Source organism: Vitis riparia, chromosome 15 (assembly GCF_004353265.1).
Source record: "Vitis riparia cultivar Riparia Gloire de Montpellier isolate 1030 chromosome 15, EGFV_Vit.rip_1.0, whole genome shotgun sequence".
Taxonomy (NCBI): Eukaryota; Viridiplantae; Streptophyta; class Magnoliopsida; order Vitales; family Vitaceae; genus Vitis; species Vitis riparia.
This window is the reverse complement of record NC_048445.1, coordinates 7,520,651-7,538,231: the sequence shown is the minus strand read 5'-3', so window position 1 is coordinate 7,538,231 and position 17,581 is coordinate 7,520,651. Positions and strand designations below refer to the sequence as shown.

Sequence of the window (17,581 nt, the reverse complement as noted above, 5' to 3'; positions counted from 1 at the left end):
AAAAATTTAAATTATTTAATCTCAAAAAATTAATATAAATAAAATAATTTAAAATAACATATAAAAATAATTTATTAACTTTAAATATTTCCATTTTTTATTTTTTTCCCTTTTGTTTTTCCTCTCTATTCTCTTTTCTTTCAAATGTTATGGAATCAAACATAACCGAGTGGGTGCACAGAGGACCCCAAAGCATCATTAACCTACCGTCAAGGCAATACTAAAATTTCAGGAAACAACGGGAGGCCTCCTAAGAGCTTGTAAGTAAAGATGTGAAGGTTTCTAGATGCATATCCAATAGTAATAACCATGGAACCCAGCAATCTCACATTACGTTGCAGAAAGAAAGCTTCACTGTGCTACGATGAAACAAGAAGTATTTTTCATGAATCACCCAAACCCACCTGCTATTCTCGCAACCATGCACAATTTGCAAGGCAGAATAATAAGCCGCCATCTAAAACAAACCAATGTTTATACTTCATCATCTAAACCAATTGTTGATTAAAGATACAAAATAAAGCACATTCAACTGTGCTTTCCTATTTAGTATACCATTTTAGGCCTCTTTCCGGACAAAGTAGAGCTTGCCCATGACATGGAGAATGGCAACAAAAGCTATAAAACCAATGCTCATGACAAGTACAACATTGGGAGAAATCTTGAGCCCAGGGGCATCATCTGTGTAAAACTGCAGCATGTTCCCACTGGCACCTCCAGCAGTCGCACCACTTGTTGTCCTCCTCCTCCTAAGGCTGGCAGCAGCTGCTGCACTTCCTCTTGGGGGAGCTGCTCCATTTTGAACCATCTGTTACATCCATTTGAAGTTTAGAAACAACCAAAAACAGTTTGGTAAAGATATCCATAAGAGCAAGCCTCTGGTCACTCAAAATGGGTAAGATCTAGGTGTCTTAAACCATTTTCTTTTAGTTAATTTTGTCACATCAATCCTATGTCAAAGCACATTTTATTAATGTAACCATGAGGTATACACTCTTTACTAAAGCCATGTTCCTGGGATTCAAAACATGAAAGGGATCAGACAGATTTCGTAATTTTATACAAGCAAATGCATTTTAGTCACTTGCATATGAATCTAAAATACAAAATGATAGAAACCACTTATAAATGGAATGGCTTTCAACAAACAGCATTGAAGGTACCAAGTTTTTGGGTTTCAACAGAGGATCAATCAAGGTTGGGAGCCATTAGTAAAAATAATCTCAAACCCTGATTGATCATGATTACTACCATAGAGCTTAGTCTCAAATTGCAGGAAAATACTTGCTAGTTTCGGTTATACATATAAACATCAATAAAGTATGTAAAGAAAAAAAAATGAAATCCCTACCTCTGGTGTAATAAAATAAAAAATTTCCTTTCTCAAAAAAAATAATGGAAAGAAGAAAAAAGATTGATAAAAGAATGGGGCAACATAGGAAAATCACTTGAAAAGACATTGCACTATCCTACATTCTCTCCCTGCAACTACCTTTACACTTTGTGCTCCCATACCCAAACTTCTGAAAGGAAATCTGCTTAAATGGGTAATCTTTCTATTGCTCTCATTACCAAAGGGTTTCCCTTTCCAAGAGTGTGTTTGGTTCATCAGCATCTAAACTTGGGAATAAAAATGATATTTTTGGGAGTCAATTCACAAAATAGAATAGGTATAAAGATACCTGTAAAACAATTATTTTTCTTTCGATAGGCAACTTTTCTTTTCCAGGATTGGGAAAACATATCCAATATGAAGTGACCTTTTGAGTTTTTTAACCCTATGCCAGAATCAAGCAACCAAGTTTGTCTGAATCCCAGCAGCTTTTATCCCCAACCTTATCTGGGAAAGTGCAATCATTCAAGAAACAAGGATTAAACTCTTTCCTTTTTCTAAAGACAAAGAACCAGAGCTCCACCAAAATCATGAGCATTGGGTCACTTTTTAAGCCATGGAACACTAGGTAGATTGGTCACAAACAAAAAGTAAAGTTTTAACAAAAAGATAGGTAAAATTTGCCGGAAGAAATCTGTACCTATTGACAACTTAATTTTGCTCTTGTTAAAGGAAAAATCTAATCATGCAATCATAAAAATAAGCTTTTAGTTGACTTTTACATCAACCTTATGGCCATGTTTGGAATGCTGGAATTGAGAATAGGAATGGGAAATCAATTCCATCTCCTGTTCTTTCACATGTTTGGATTGTCTTTGAATCAAAATTCATTGTTGTGAAAATCAAATCCTACTCTCACTAGCTTTTCGATTCCTCTTCTACATGCTATCATCATTCCCCTCCATTCCCATTCATTTCCACGTACCAAACGCACCATAAATGTTTTGTGTTTAAGCTTGTCATATGCACGTATCAAATACGCCATTAATGTTTTGAGTTTAAGATTGTCATACGCAATAAAAATAAACAAACATACAAAATACCAACCAAATTGTGAATTCAGTTTCTAAGACTCAAAATTTGAATTTTTTTTTTCTTTGTTTTTTCTTCCCTTATCTCGGAAACCAAATAGAAAGAGGCAATCTGGACAGGAAAAAATAAAAAATAAAAAATAAAAAAATCAGATCCAACCACAAACATCCCAAAATTCCAATCAAAACCCTGAACCATATTCAGAAACCCTAAACCAGGATGAATTGGGCAAAATCAGATCTGAGTATGTATTCTATGGGCGGGGGTTTTGAGATCAACTATAGGTGTAGGCTCCTTCCGCCCTTTTTGTTTAGCTCATTCGTGGGAATGAATGAGAAAGAGCGGCAAGGACCAACAACGATAAAAGAGAAGTTGGAGTAGGAGCGAGGATTCTCCCGATTCAAAAACCTAGAATCAAAACCCTAAAGCAATCATCATAACACTAATGATCTACATATCTGTGATTTTTACATCAGAAATCGTGGCCAAAATCATATAGATTCTAGAGAGAGAGGAATAAAGTTGGAGAGGAACTCACGTTCGAGGCTTCGAAGTCGAGAGAATCGCGATCGGAGTTCTGAGTTTTGACTCCGTGAATACTCGGCTCAAGCGTTTTCAATGGCCTTTAATTTCGTACAAGCGTGTGGGGACCACCACACATTCCACGTCTATTCAACCAATTGTATTTCGCCACGTGGTACAAATTCAACGCAGATGGTAGATCTCTCCTTTGTTCCGGTCGGATGGAGAAATCTAAATCAAACTACAATAACTAGCGTAGACAACATTTGATTAAAGACTGTTTAAAAAAAAAAAAATTATGGATAATTTTTTAAAAACAGTTTTTTAATGTTTTTTTTAACATAAAACACTTGGAATTTGTTATGTTTTTTTTAGTATTTTTTAAATATCACTTTTATATATAATATTTTTAAATAAAACACATGGGATAGGATATTACCATTTAAATAATTGCTTATAGTTTTTATTAATTTTCAAAATAATAATAATGATAATAATGTCATGTGATTAGTTATTAAGAACTTTTAAGACATGACATAAAATCTCAATTTTTTATGTTAATATATATATATATATATATATATATATATATATATATATATATATATATATATATATATATATATATATATATATAATTAAAAGAAAAAATTAGAAGAAGAAATTGGAATACTTGCAAAGAATTTAATATCATATTTTATGTTTTATTGATAGTCAAGAAGAAATTTACATTAATATAGAGATCATTTATAAGTTCTTACAATACCACAAATTCTCATATTTTTATAACTATCACTTTGATGACCAAAAGAATAGGTTTCATCCAAATCTGATTAAGAAAAACCTAGTGGGAAAAATTGTAATGAAGAAAAAAAGTACAATATTTTTTAAATGATTTAACCATTAAAACTTCTCATTAAAAATCCTATCAATCAAATCCAGTGAGACAAAACTTGTACGAGGGAAAAAAAAATTCATAATAGTATTCTCTTCTATATGCATACATGATTATGTTTTCTTCAATATTACATTTTGTAGATCTCTGAATTTCCACAACTAATGTTGTTATTTCTTAACTTTTTCAATGTAGTAGATGATAACTCTTTTGTGAATAGATATGCTAAATTATCACACAACAAAATTTGTGGAACATCAATTTCACCATTATCTTAGAACTCAAAAGTATAGAAGAACTTAGAGGAGATAAATGTATTATTTTACCTTTTATAAATTCTCCTTCAATTTGTGCAATATAAGAAATATTGTTTTCATATAACTTGACTAGATTATCATAAATGGAGGATAGTCCATAAGATCTCTGAATATGTTGAATTATTGACCTTAATCATGCACATTCATTATTTGCTTCATGAACTTAAGGTATCTTTGAATGATTTGAAAAAGTGTCTACTATTGTTGGTTTAAGTAATCTTCACATGCAATATTGTTGTATTACCATAAGTAAGTACATATCCAATTTGAGATTGAACTTTGCACATGTCTGAAAAATAACCAACATATGCATATGTAATTAATTAAAATTTTGGTTTTTTTGAATAAAAGAAACTCATGTTGGTTATTCCATAATGATATCATAGAACAAGTTTGATTTCATTCCAATGTATTCAAACTAATGCATAATTGTATCATGCTTGCAAATTGGTTGAGAATGCTACATCTGATCATATACAATTTGCAAGATAAATCAATGCATTAATCACATTGAGATATGATACTTTTGTACTAAATAATTCTTTATTTGCTTATCCAAGATTAAACATATTTTTATTCACTTCAAGTGAACAAACAATCACAAGGTAGTTAAGTTAGTGTGATTTGTCCATATGGAAGCATGTCGAAACTTTCTCTATATATGTCAACTGATAAACTAACATGCCATTTGAAAATACTTGATTTGTAGGCCAAGACAAAATTTTGGTTTTTTAAGATCTTTCACTTCAAATTCTTTCATTAAATAATTAATCATTCTTATAAATTCTTCAGAAAATCTAATAAGATTGTAACAATTACAAACCTTTACTTTAATCATACAAGGACATAATTTGATCAAATATATTATCATTGTGACTTGACTTAGAATGTGATATGAGATTTTCATTCATTTTTTCAAAAAATTTAATTCTTTGAGAAATTATTTGTTTAAAGCATCTTAATCATTTAGGGAATTATTTGCTTTAGACATTTTAAATTATTTATGGACTTGGATTCATGCCATTTCATGCAGAGAACAAAGAAAATTGGGAGAAAAACTTTTATCTTTCTCATTCACCTTGATTATCTTATATATATCAGAGTCCTAAATAAGATAAACTCCTAAAAGAGTACAATAAGAAATCTTCTAATATAGGAAAATATTAACAGTAAATATATACACAATAATATTCGTGAAATTATGCCTAATATTTCATCCTTCAAACATTTTTAGATAAGCATGGATTTATATACATTATAAAGTTTATATCACGTCCTTCGGGAATGATCAATCATGTTAGTTAGGAATATGATTGAGTCATTATAGGAGTTATAGAAGGTTTGTGCATGAAACGTTATGCTATAACGTTTGCTTTATCTCAATTACACTTTTGGTTAATAATCCATTGGTATCAAACAATTTTTACATCTTCATGCATCAACTTCGTATCCATTTGGCTTTATATCCGCAAGTATTGGACTTTAAGTCTTGATGCTTGTATAGACAAGTTTAGTCCTTTATCAATTTTTTTTTTCACTTTAACCAATTATTTTGATGTTGACATTCTTAAACATTAGTCTTCCCAGTCATATGTATAACCAATAAAGATCTTTTTCTACTTTTGTGTATACATACCTCTTTAATGTTATTGTTCAACTTATTCCTCTTTTGAGGGTATCCATTCAATTTGTGCATTTTCAAAGGCAATTGAATTAATGTTTCCTTAGTGGTTATATATTTAATTAATTATAAATAATCAACCATTATCATTAATCTTCCATTCTTATCATTTCCTCAATGAGTATGACCTCTTCTCATAAAAATTATATGCATGATTTAACATAACTTAAAGATTACTAAAATCAAATAAATTTATAATCTAAAGGATGAATTTTGGAAAAAATAATTTAAAATGTTTAAAATATTTTTTGTGGAATGTGAATCAATTTAAAATATTTTGTCTCAATCAATTAAATTCTTACAACCCCAATTGTCTAGATCTAATTTTATTATACAAAACTCTATCCTCTTTGTGTTAATATCATAACATGGTATTTTCAAATTTTGACTTGCATCATTTAATGGAATAAACCTTAATCATCATTTGTAATTAAAGAAGAGGCAAAAAAAAAAAAAACCTACTATGAAGTTAAGCTAATCCACATATGTTAATCACCCAAGAGGGATTGAATTAGGTGAGGTCTAAAGTTGCAATTTTTATCCAAACGAATGCAATAAACTAAAGTTGACAACAATATACAATTAAATTAGCAATGACATAAACTAAGAGAAAAGATAAGAAATGCAAACTTAAAATTTATAGTGATCGAACCCAAACCCAACCTATGTTCACTCTCTCTTCAAGTCAGTTGAGGATTCCACTAACTTTTAAAGCTTCAACCAAACTTTAATCTTGTACACTTGGATTCTTAATTCTAAGTGTTGGGAAAACAAGCCATGGATATAGATTAAAGGGTGAATGCAACTAAGATCCTACGTGTTAGGATAGAGCCTTAGAAAGTACGACATAATATGACAGTTTGAGATTCATTAATAAATTTATTGATTTATGTTTCTTGTTTCTTTTTCTATCCATTTTGCATTAATTGGTTATCCAAGCATACACACTCATATCATTTACATTGTACATTGCATTAAGAGTTGCATAAAGAATACAAATCATAGGCTCCTTACAAAATGATAAGTTGTTCATAATAGGTTTATAGGTTTAGGCAAGCCAATAGAGATTGTAGTGCATTACCTCCTAATTGAAGAGATGACTTGTCTTAACCATCAAAATGAGATTCTTAACGTGAGTGCACTAGTGTCTACCGTTACATATTGGACAGGGCCTATGATAAATCATGACCTAAGATTATCAGGTTGTTATGATTCATTAAACTACTATACTACATTAACTCTCAACTTTAAAAGGATATTGAGTTTGTGTTAAAATTAACAAGAGATTTTTAACCTATGGGAGAGACCCAATGTAGTCATATATCCTTATGGATTGGGTCACTAATAGAAGCTAGAAGCAACATGTATTCTCAATAGCGACACTATGATATTTTACAAGATTGAGATAGTGTGTCCCCTTAAGTAACCCAAATGACATGTGATCAAGAAGATTACGGTAATAACATTTTCTTTAGTGGAATTTGACACATGCTCATTGGAATTAGAGTATATCAATGTGGTCACATAATAAGTGAATATGTAACTTAAGGATTAGAGAGATAATCTTGATAGGTTGATAGCATTATCTTGTTAGATCACGAGTGCTAGCTCAAGAGGGGTTTGCATGTAGTGGATAGTAAGGCATAGACTTAAGTTCTGCCTCACTATAATTTCATAAGTTATTAAAGTGCAATTGATTTTTTATAGTGAAATGTTAAATCAACTTTAGAATTGAATTATAAGGGAACTAGTGTTTTCTTATGGATCTCAGTGGTCCTCGATCAAGCTCCTAGTTCATGGCAACATGTTTGTTTTAAGAGATTTGGGTTTTAAGTTCATAAGTGTGGCTAAAGGCGTTTTGGTAAAAGCATAAGGTTATATTTAATCTAGCACAATGGGTCATATTTAATTAATTAGTCCAAAGGGCTTGAATTAACTAAATAGCCTAAAAAGAAAACCCATAAGTTATTTAATCATAAGTTCTTATGCAACCTTATGCTTATAGAAAAACACCCTTTTGTATATTTATAATTAAGTACTAAAAGAAACCCTCTTAAAATAAATGCTACGAAAGAGTATGAGCTTAAAGAGTGATTGTTAGAACCCATAAGAAAATATTGACTCTCTCATAATTAAATTTTAAAGTTGACTCAACATTTCACTAAAGAAAATCATTACACTCTAGTATTCTATGATATTAGACTGAGATGCAAAATTTGGGTTTGTGACCTATTATCCATTACATGCAAGTTTCCTGTGAACCAATGTTCATAGTTCGACAAGATATTAGCTATCAACCTTTTAGGATTACCTCTCAATACTTGAGTTCAAATCCTTTTATATTATGATCAATTGACATACTTTTGTCCACAAAGGACATACGTCAAATTCCACGGAAAGAACTACTATGACTATAAATTATATGATCATGAATCTTTAGGATCACCTAGTGGGACATTGAAGGGAATCCCGGATCACTAAATCTATCAACATTTTGGCTGTAAGTCTTCCATGAAAACCACACACCAAACACCAGAACTACCTCGCATGACACTGTAAGCTTAATATATTGAAATATTTGCATGTATTTATATCTATGCTAAAAATCTAAGGCTGGGCTGGAGAAGTCATCACAAAATCTTATTCAAGAAAAATTGGACATGACAACATACAAATGATAATCAACATGGGAATTAAACAAGAAATAGTATAGGACTAAGATGATCAGTTAACTGTATTCCTTCCTTTCATTTCAATGCAAGGAGTCCTTTCCCACTTTCAACAAACTTCAACAACTTCAATTTTCAGAATGTTCCATAACTTTTTGAAGGGTTCGCCAGAAGTCCAGAACTACATCATCCTCACTCAGAACTTCCAAAATAGTTGCTGGGGAAAGGAACTTCATTCACTCCAAAGAAAAAGAAGCAGTGCCATGCACCCTAGATGTATCTCTTGTCATATGAAATCTACTTGGTAGAGACTGACTTCAACAAAGATCAACTCATCCAGAATTTTGGACCTACTGATCCATGCTCTGCAGTAGGACCTTGACTCGCAAGCTTCTGAATGCGCGAGTTAAATTCTTCAGCCTGATACGAATTAACGTCAGTGTTCTAGCAATGAAAATGGAAGTAATGAAAAAAAACCTTCTATTCTATAGGAACATTTATGGAAATTACAATTATTAAATCCCAAGTTTTAGATTTATTCCAAAGAATTAAATTCTTCAGACTGAAAAGAATGGTATTAGAATTCTAGCAATGGAAATAGAAGTAAAGTTAAAAAACCTTTTCTTCTATGGGAACATTATTTAAATCCCAAGTTTTAGATGTATCCCAAACTGTGACTACAAAAATTGACAACTTTCAGCAGCATATACTATAGAGAATTTTGCCTGGAAAATTCCTAAGCTATCAAACTCTGAGAAACTCTCATCAGCTCAAAAATAATGCTACTACTGTATCGTTTGGAAGACAAAAATCCATGTGTTTGTGTGAGTTTGGATAAATGAGCTAGAAAGTACCTATCCAGTTTGCCTTGATTTAGTTTTCCCTCCACAGGAATCACTTTTAAGGCAGCTGCTATATTGAGTGCAGTGATATCATCTTAGGCAATCAATTCCTGTATTTCCATGATTGGGTCGTCGAACATTGATGACTTTTTTGCCAGTGCACATTGATGCAAATGTAAAATGCAAAACTTAATGTTAGCAGAGCTATCAATTTGAACTCTTTCCTGGCCTAATATCAAACCCAAGGACTCAAGACTTTTCTAAATAAAAACTTCAAAATATGGCCTATGAAAATAAAATCTAGGGAAATTATGCATGATGATACAAAATGCTAAGACAGACAGACCTGAGATAACTCGTCAATGTAACACAAGAGCAGCAGCTATTATTTTGAAGTTCAGTTTTAATAAAATAGCAATTTTAGTTTTAGGTTTGTAGCTCACTGATTGGCGTCTCGATCTTGTAATCCTAGCACTTACTTTCACCCAATCCATACACCAGTAAGTCTCAATCTGCTGATTTGCCTCTGTATACTAGCAAAATTCTCTGCAGCAGGTATATGGAACATTTCTCCAACACCACATTAAGCACAATGATCCTCTCTTCTTTTGAAGAACCAGTCCTCTGAATGAATTGAAGGAAATGGTTGAGGCTTTCCTGAACTTCAGGAGGCAGAAAGCTTCTCTGGTTTTGAAGATGAAGTGTTGCGGATCATAAGCATACTCAGGGAGATAGGATCATTCTCTGCAGAATCAGGCAGTACAGAAAATTTGATGTTGTTCATAGTTGGGTGCATGAACTAAAAGACATAATCAATGAAATGGATTATTCTGTTGGCGAATTCATAATTCTGATGGATACACGCAATGGGCCTGATCAGATGGTGTTGATTGATGATTTCAGACGTGAGTTGCAAAACACAGGTTTTTATCTAGCTGAAACTGTACATAGAATGAGAGAACTCAACAATTCAATTAACATGGGAATGCTTCAAGTAGTAGATCATCCAGGCAATGGAATCAAGTTAGTGGCACCCTCTCATTATAGAGAAGTCTCTCTTCACTATAAAGGAAGAAAAGTTCATCCAGATTCTAGCATCCCCCATACTGTTTGCTGTGTTTCAATCCATTGTGACATGACGCAAGTTGAGCCTATCTTGAATAATGTCCAAACTGGATCTTCCTTACTGTTTGGTAAAACAGATTCTTCCGATGAAAATTGGAATTGGCTAAATCTTTATGGGTCAAAACTTTGTGGGAGCTGGATCTGGAAGATTCCAAGATCAAGCACTTGCCAGATGAAGTGGAAGACCTGGTGCACCTAGGGCATCTATGTCTGAAACAGACAGGTATAAGTGAGCTTCGTGAGAGACATGGCAATCTATGAGTCCTGCAAACTTCAGACATCAGATGATGTGAAAACCTTACAGCAATGGAAACTGGGGTACTAAATCTTCTGCGATTAAGACACCTCAAAATGTTCAAAAGCATAAGCCTTTGTAATGGACATACCAAAAGGGATGGGAAGAATTAAAAGCCTCCTAACCCTTACTGGCGTATATGCTGGTGGCAGCATAGCAAGAGAGATTGGCAGCTTGATTCAGATAAGAAAACTGGGAGTGATGCATGTCACTGAAGACAATGTATGTGAGCTATTTTCTCAGTTATGAAGATGCAGGAACTGTTATGCTTCTCTCTCCAAGTAATTACAAGAAGACCCATAGCCAACTGCAGTCCAATTTGAGAATATCCATAATGTTATCTCCAAGTTTGCTTATATCAACAGAAATTGGATTGAACAGACAGCAGCATTTGCATTCTTATCCCCATCTGTGGAACAGTCCAGATCCCTACCAAAATGGTTACATCCCCTAGCCCCACCCCTTTTATAGCTGAAACCAAGGTATTAACGGAACTGCTTACTCCATCAAAGAATGCATAGTCAAAAGGGAAGTTGGCATTCCCATATAGACTAAGGGTAAATATTTACAATGATAGGTGCAATATTCTTGTTCAGGATTTTCCAGGGAGCTGCACATTCTAGGTCATGAATTCATTGATGTCAGATTTTCCAGGGGGAAAAAAACAGAAGAGGAAAATTTTCATGTTTTTAGCTTGCACCAATTTCCAAAGTATTTAGTGATTTAGCATAAATGCTGAAACAAAAAGTTCTCTGGGCCAACTATTGCACTAACATTGTTTGCTGAAAACTAATTACACTAAATCTATAAATTTTCCCGACTGCTCATGGCTACTGTGCGAATTTGTCATATCATGGATGCACCATGTCATTATTTTGAGCAATTAAACACAATAAAAAACTAATATCATTATTATTAATATTTACTAATACAGCAACAATTAATCACAATAAAAATTCTACTAACAGGATAGCCACAATATCCAACCAAATTAATCTTTTCCAATAAATTTAATTTAGTCATAAGCAACCAATTTGGAAATAATGTAAAGTTTTTCAAATTGAGTCATAAGCAACCAATTTGGCACCACACTTTCAAGTTTAAGCTGCATGCAAGAAATAAAATCAAAGCATAAGAATTTAATTATACAACACAATCAGGATTACCAATTACATCAGCTTCAAAAAGATGAACAAGATTTTGAGGACCAGGAGATCGAATTACAGGATCTTGGCTCTCAATGCAGGCTAGTAGAACAGCATGCACAGGACAAAGCAGAGAGAAAATAGTTTTCAGAAAACCATACCAAAAGAAACAAGATAACAGGTTTTTTTTGCAAACATCCTGAATGGAAGCAGTCATACTTAACACAGATATTCTCTCATACATGAACTCGGTGAACCCTTTGGAAGTAACACTCCCTGAAAATAGAAGTAACGACTGAAATAAAATTTCTGCAAAAGGAACTGAACCAACAATAGAAGAAAGTAATGTAGTTGAGATTGATGTCTGAGCATTGAAATTTACATCCGATTCAAATCCAGATCATCATGGACACTTACAATCATAGCCTAGCAGTAAACTTCATATTGATTCTCTGAAGATCACAAATCATAACAAGGGAACCACTCAATTTTTCAAAAATAAAAAATCATTTAGGGACAAAAGAATGCAATGTTATAGCTTTAAAAAAGAAAGGAAAACATAACAAATAACAAAAACATTCCTGAAGGCCACACTAATCCTATTCTCACCTAAATCCGTCAGAACTAGTTAAAAACGCAGTCAAAATTTCTCATCATTGCTCCAATCTGCAAGTAATTAACAGCCTTAATGTGGATAAAGATAAAAATTCATCTGCACTTCAAACAAGAATCAGTCTGTTTCTGATTTAAAAAAAAAGAAAGAAAAAAAAAATGAAGAAAGATGAATGAAGCCACAGGCAACAGAAGCAATATTTCAGATACCACACCCCTGTTTCTTTCCCTGCTTTGACAGACCTAGTGGAGCCAGTATGTACTTGAGCTCCTTTACTTGAAAATATGCCAATTTGTCCCACAGGATGAGAATGAAAAAGTGTTGCTAATAAACACACTGCCAAGGAAAAAATCTCCACCGATCCTAACAATTTGGTCGTACACATTACTAAATTAAAAGTTCCCTGACATAGACAAGAAGCACTGTTCTAGTGACAGTTCAAGAAAATTTCTAGGGTTAAAAGAAAGATTTCCTGATCAATAGAGGGGGGTGGGTGGTTTCGTAGCATTAAATGAACTAATTTATATAAAGCCACATCATTCTAATCATATCTATCAAATGCATTCAGTAAGGCATTCAAAATTGAAAACCAATATAGCTAGACTGAAGGCCAGCTTGATGTCACGGACTTAGTCGTTTCCTAAGCTCATGCGGCACTTAGACAAGTCAAAACGCTTGATCTTGCTAAGTCAACATTACTCCCAACGCTTAGCTTGCTAGGCTAAGATGCTCACGACTCAGAAGCTTAAGAAGGCGTAGTAGGCAACTCTTAAAGAATAGAAGCTCTTATTACTCAAGGAAGCCTTTACAAGTGCTTTGAGGACTCACTTGCTTGGTTAGGAAGTGATTTGGGTGGTGCCTTGGCCAAATGAGGGTCTCACCTATTTATAGGTACCAATGGAACTCTCTAGAACCTGGGAGGGTTCCTTACAAATCAAGAATATTCTAAAACTCTCTACACTAATCTATGTACAACCTTATGTACAAGAATATACAAGAAATCTCTAGAAAGCCTTGGACTCCTCTCATGCCTTCCACCATAGTGTAGAGATGTGTGGACATCTCTAGGCATCTCTAGAACCTTCCACACTCTTCCCTCCAATGGCTTAGTGTAGATGGCTCTAGGAGTCTCCAGAAGCTTTGTGGACTCTATATAAACCCATGAGGAGGCTCATTTGAAGCATCCTATGACCTTGAGCTCATCATTACACAGAAAAACCTGCCAACCGAAGCTTGTGAAAATATTGAGTTCAACTCTGAAGAGAAAGTAACAATGGAAGAGAAACCAACAATCGAAGTAAAAATAATAAAGAATAAACTGAAAAGTGATTTTGTAATATAGTCCTATACACAAATGGAACAAGGGAAGCCAGTAAAAGTTGAAGGATAATGCTCAAAGATTTGGATAAATATGCAATATGTCATTCTCAAGCACATAACTATGCCATACTTAAAGCATATATTATGCCCAGACTCTTTTCTTTCTCCAAAGGCATAGCTTCTACACTGGGATTTCATTTGTTTGCATATATAAAGGATAAAAATAAGCACAACTTTATAAAAAAATCTATATTCTAAGGTACCTCTTCAACAGTTCTTCCAGTTGTCACTGATAGTATTTTCAAAGTAGGTGCTACCACTGTTCTGACAATTGAGGTTGTCCAACAGACTAATAGGGGGAAAACAGAGACACACACTGAGAAAAAGAGAGGTTAACTCAGATCCATGATATGTTACTAAAAATTTTTCAAACGGAATAAATGATGAATACGAAAATTTAATCTTACCATGTGGTTTATGTGCTAGATACTCTGGGCAACCTTTGAGGCAAAAAAAACAGCAGTAATGTATTACAATATTTTAATATTATTTCTAGTCAGTGGTTTTGCAGAAATAAAAAATCTAGCAAAACCTAAAGCAAAGGATATAATATGATATCACAATGAAAATAATAGAGAAAAGAATGTGCTTACATTAACTGATGAGTAACAGTCACAAAAAAACATAGAATTAACTTGATGTTTGGTATATGTACATATATTGATCAGCAAACATAGAATTATTTAGAAAAAGGCCTAATAAAAGAAGGGATCAAAACCCAGCCTGCAGTAAGTATATAAAGGGCAAAAGGAAAAGAAAAAGAAAACATCCTCCTATTAACAAGCCCAACCAGTCAAGAAAATCTAAAAATAGACAAACATTTACATCCTACAGTGAGGCACTTTCTAATACAAAGGACCAGATACAAAAATGAAGGCATGTTTGAGCAGCTGAATTATTTGCTTCACAGCTTAGAAGGATCCACATGAATCAACAACAATTTCTTGCTGCATCCTCCTCTTCATCCATCACTGGTTCATCAGGTTCTTCCACTAGAAATTGCTGCACGAACAGTGTTTCCATTTGGTAATTCATCGCTTCAAGTTTATCATCGCATCTGTTCAGTAATTCCTTCAGCTGAACCACAGACAAGTTCTTTGGTTCTGTACTTTTATTGCCTTCCAGTGTTTTCAGTCATGTTGTCTTCTTGCTATTTCTTTTATATCAGTTGATAACAGACTTCACCTCTTTTCGGTTTGGAGGCCAGAATACTGGCTCCATTGGCCGCTCATCATCACCCTTCCGATCAGAGATAATCAGGCATGCCTCCACACCACAGAGTTGAGAGTTCATAAATTTATTTTTTTCAATCCCATGGCTCTTGTTTTGAAGCATATTTTTCGAAACCTGGCCTTAGGAATGAGGGCCAGTGGCTGCCTTGAGTGAACCATGACAGATAAATCTTCTGAAATATTAGAGAAAAAAATATTTACAATAGCTGAAAAGTAATTAATCTTGCTATATACATGATCACACAAACTGCTGCTACTTTATCTGGGTACCTCAGCATTTCAGGAGTGAGCAATATGGTTACTTGAAGGATAAACAAAAGCAGAAATTAGCACTCAAGAAAGATGATACTGACCCTCTACTGGGAGCTACTACTGGGGGTGATGATGTCTAAACAGCAGTAGTACTGGAACCGCAACTTGTTACAGCTACAGCAGTGGAAGTAGGAACACCTACAAAAAGATATACATGATCACACAAATTGCTGCTACTTTATCAGGGTACCTCAGCATTTCAGGAATGAACAATATGGTTACTTGAAGGATAAAACAAAAGCAGAAATTAGAACTCAAGAAAGATGATACTGACCCTCTAGTGGGAGCTACTACCAGGGATGATGATGTCTGAACAGCAGTAGTACTGGAACCGGAACTTGTTACAGCTGCAGTATGGAAGTAAAAACACCTACAAAAAGATATACATGGTCACACAAACTGCTGCTACTTTATCTGGGCACCTCAGCATTTCAGGAATGAATAATATGGTTACTTGAAGGATAAAACAAAAGCAGAAATTAGCACTCATAGAAAACATAAAGAAATGAAAATTCATTGTAGATTAAGAAACCTTGGGACAAGGGTGCTATCTCCTGACATAATACAAATGCAGGGACTCATATGTGATAAAGACAAGAAATAACCTTTGTAACTGAATTTATTGGAAGGAAAAATAATATCAGACAATCAAACACCAAACAGCCATAAAATGGATAAGATGAACGAACTTATGCAAAACATATCTAAATTCAATCCATGAAAAGGTACAAAACAACATATTTAGGGATTCATCATTTTTGAACAAGGGACTTTTCGCATCACTTCACACTTTATATTTACTTAAAGATTGCTAGCTTGTTATACATTGTGGGTCCATATCCTCACAGCTTAAGTTTTCAAGTAAGTTGGTAATTTAACATGGTATTAGAGTGATGATTAACGACATTTCTCTCGTTAGAGCCTCTCCTAATGTTTATTTATTCTTCCACTTTTAGGAAATTGGTAAAAAGGAAAACCAGACATCAAAATAACCATACAGCTACCAGAATTAATAGGGAAGATAGTCAAAACATATTATCAGCAATTTGGCTAATTACTCTCATTAGCAAAACCAAGCACAGCCAATCATCCAAGAAAGGAAAGGCTGGTAGTCACAACATAAAATAAAGAATAGGGATCAAAGCAATGCAACCAACAGATTGTAGTGCTAAATTCTGTTGTTGTCCATGCTTCTGAGCAACATAATAGTGCTAAAAATCTTCTCTAGATGAAATATAACACTCAATACAGACAGAACATAAGGAGCACCAACTATTAGCCTGAAAACCAAATTGGCATATCTATTATTAAAAAATTCAAGTTGTGCCCTATTCACAAGAAACTTGATTGATGAATTTAACAACCTTAGGCAATAAGTAATTAGTAACATTCAGAATTTCAATATAAATAAGTTAACGGCATAGCTGCAAGCTCTACATAGGATGAAACATAGAAAAATATCAATAAAAACAAAGCACCGCTTATGGTATTCCCACAAAAAATTGATAAAAAGGAATACTAAGAATGGCCTATCAAAAAAAAAAAAGAGAATGCCAAGAACCCCATCTTCAAACAATTCTGGATTAGGAGAATGAAAAGAAACATCCAAATTCAAATCAAAAGCAATCTGATTTGAAAACATCCTCATATTAACGAGAGCTCAACCAGTCACGAAAAATCTAAAATTGACAAAGATTCCATGATAAGGGGCTTTCTACCCCCCGGCCTCAAAATTTTGATGCATTAATTAATAGTTCTAAACAAAAAGATTCTAATCTATAACAAAATTCAAGCTACATTCTTATTCCTTTTCAGGGTTCAAATTTTCATTTTCCCTTTCCCTTTTTAGGGTTTTCTCAGCAACCAAACGGTTTCTAAAAATTATCAGAATTCGTCTCTCAACCTCGGATTCATTTCTTAATCCATCGAGATTTAGAAACTAAAGGGATTTAAAGGGATTTCGTTGTTTGAGCTCCAAGATCATACGCTGTTTCAGCGGACCGACGTAGGAAGAAACCAGAGGGGTGGTGAAGATGCTCCTTGAGGACGTTATCAACAGATTCAGCACTGAGCAGGCTGATCAACGGCGGGAGAGTGGGAGTGGTTGTTAGGGTTTGTGAATGGAAAG

General features: G+C 33.6%; 1 protein-coding gene and 1 long non-coding RNA gene across 2 annotated transcripts; both read right to left on the bottom strand.

Annotated features, from left to right (window-relative positions):
* Positions 1-335: 335 nt before the first annotated feature.
* Positions 336-3,058, bottom strand: LOC117932205 (protein transport protein Sec61 subunit beta-like). Its single transcript, XM_034853317.1, has 2 exons — positions 2,964-3,058; positions 336-808 (listed from the first exon to the last, which is right to left on the bottom strand). Exon 2 carries the CDS (start codon positions 806-808, stop codon positions 560-562), a length of 249 nt encoding a protein of 82 aa, XP_034709208.1. The 5' UTR covers positions 2,964-3,058; the 3' UTR covers positions 336-559.
* An 11,519-nt stretch (positions 3,059-14,577) lies between these two features.
* On the bottom strand, positions 14,578-17,581 carry LOC117932683. Its single transcript, XR_004654205.1, has 4 exons — positions 17,440-17,581; positions 15,728-15,823; positions 15,495-15,591; positions 14,578-15,314 (listed from the first exon to the last, which is right to left on the bottom strand). It is a non-coding gene; the product is annotated as an uncharacterized LOC117932683 (long non-coding RNA).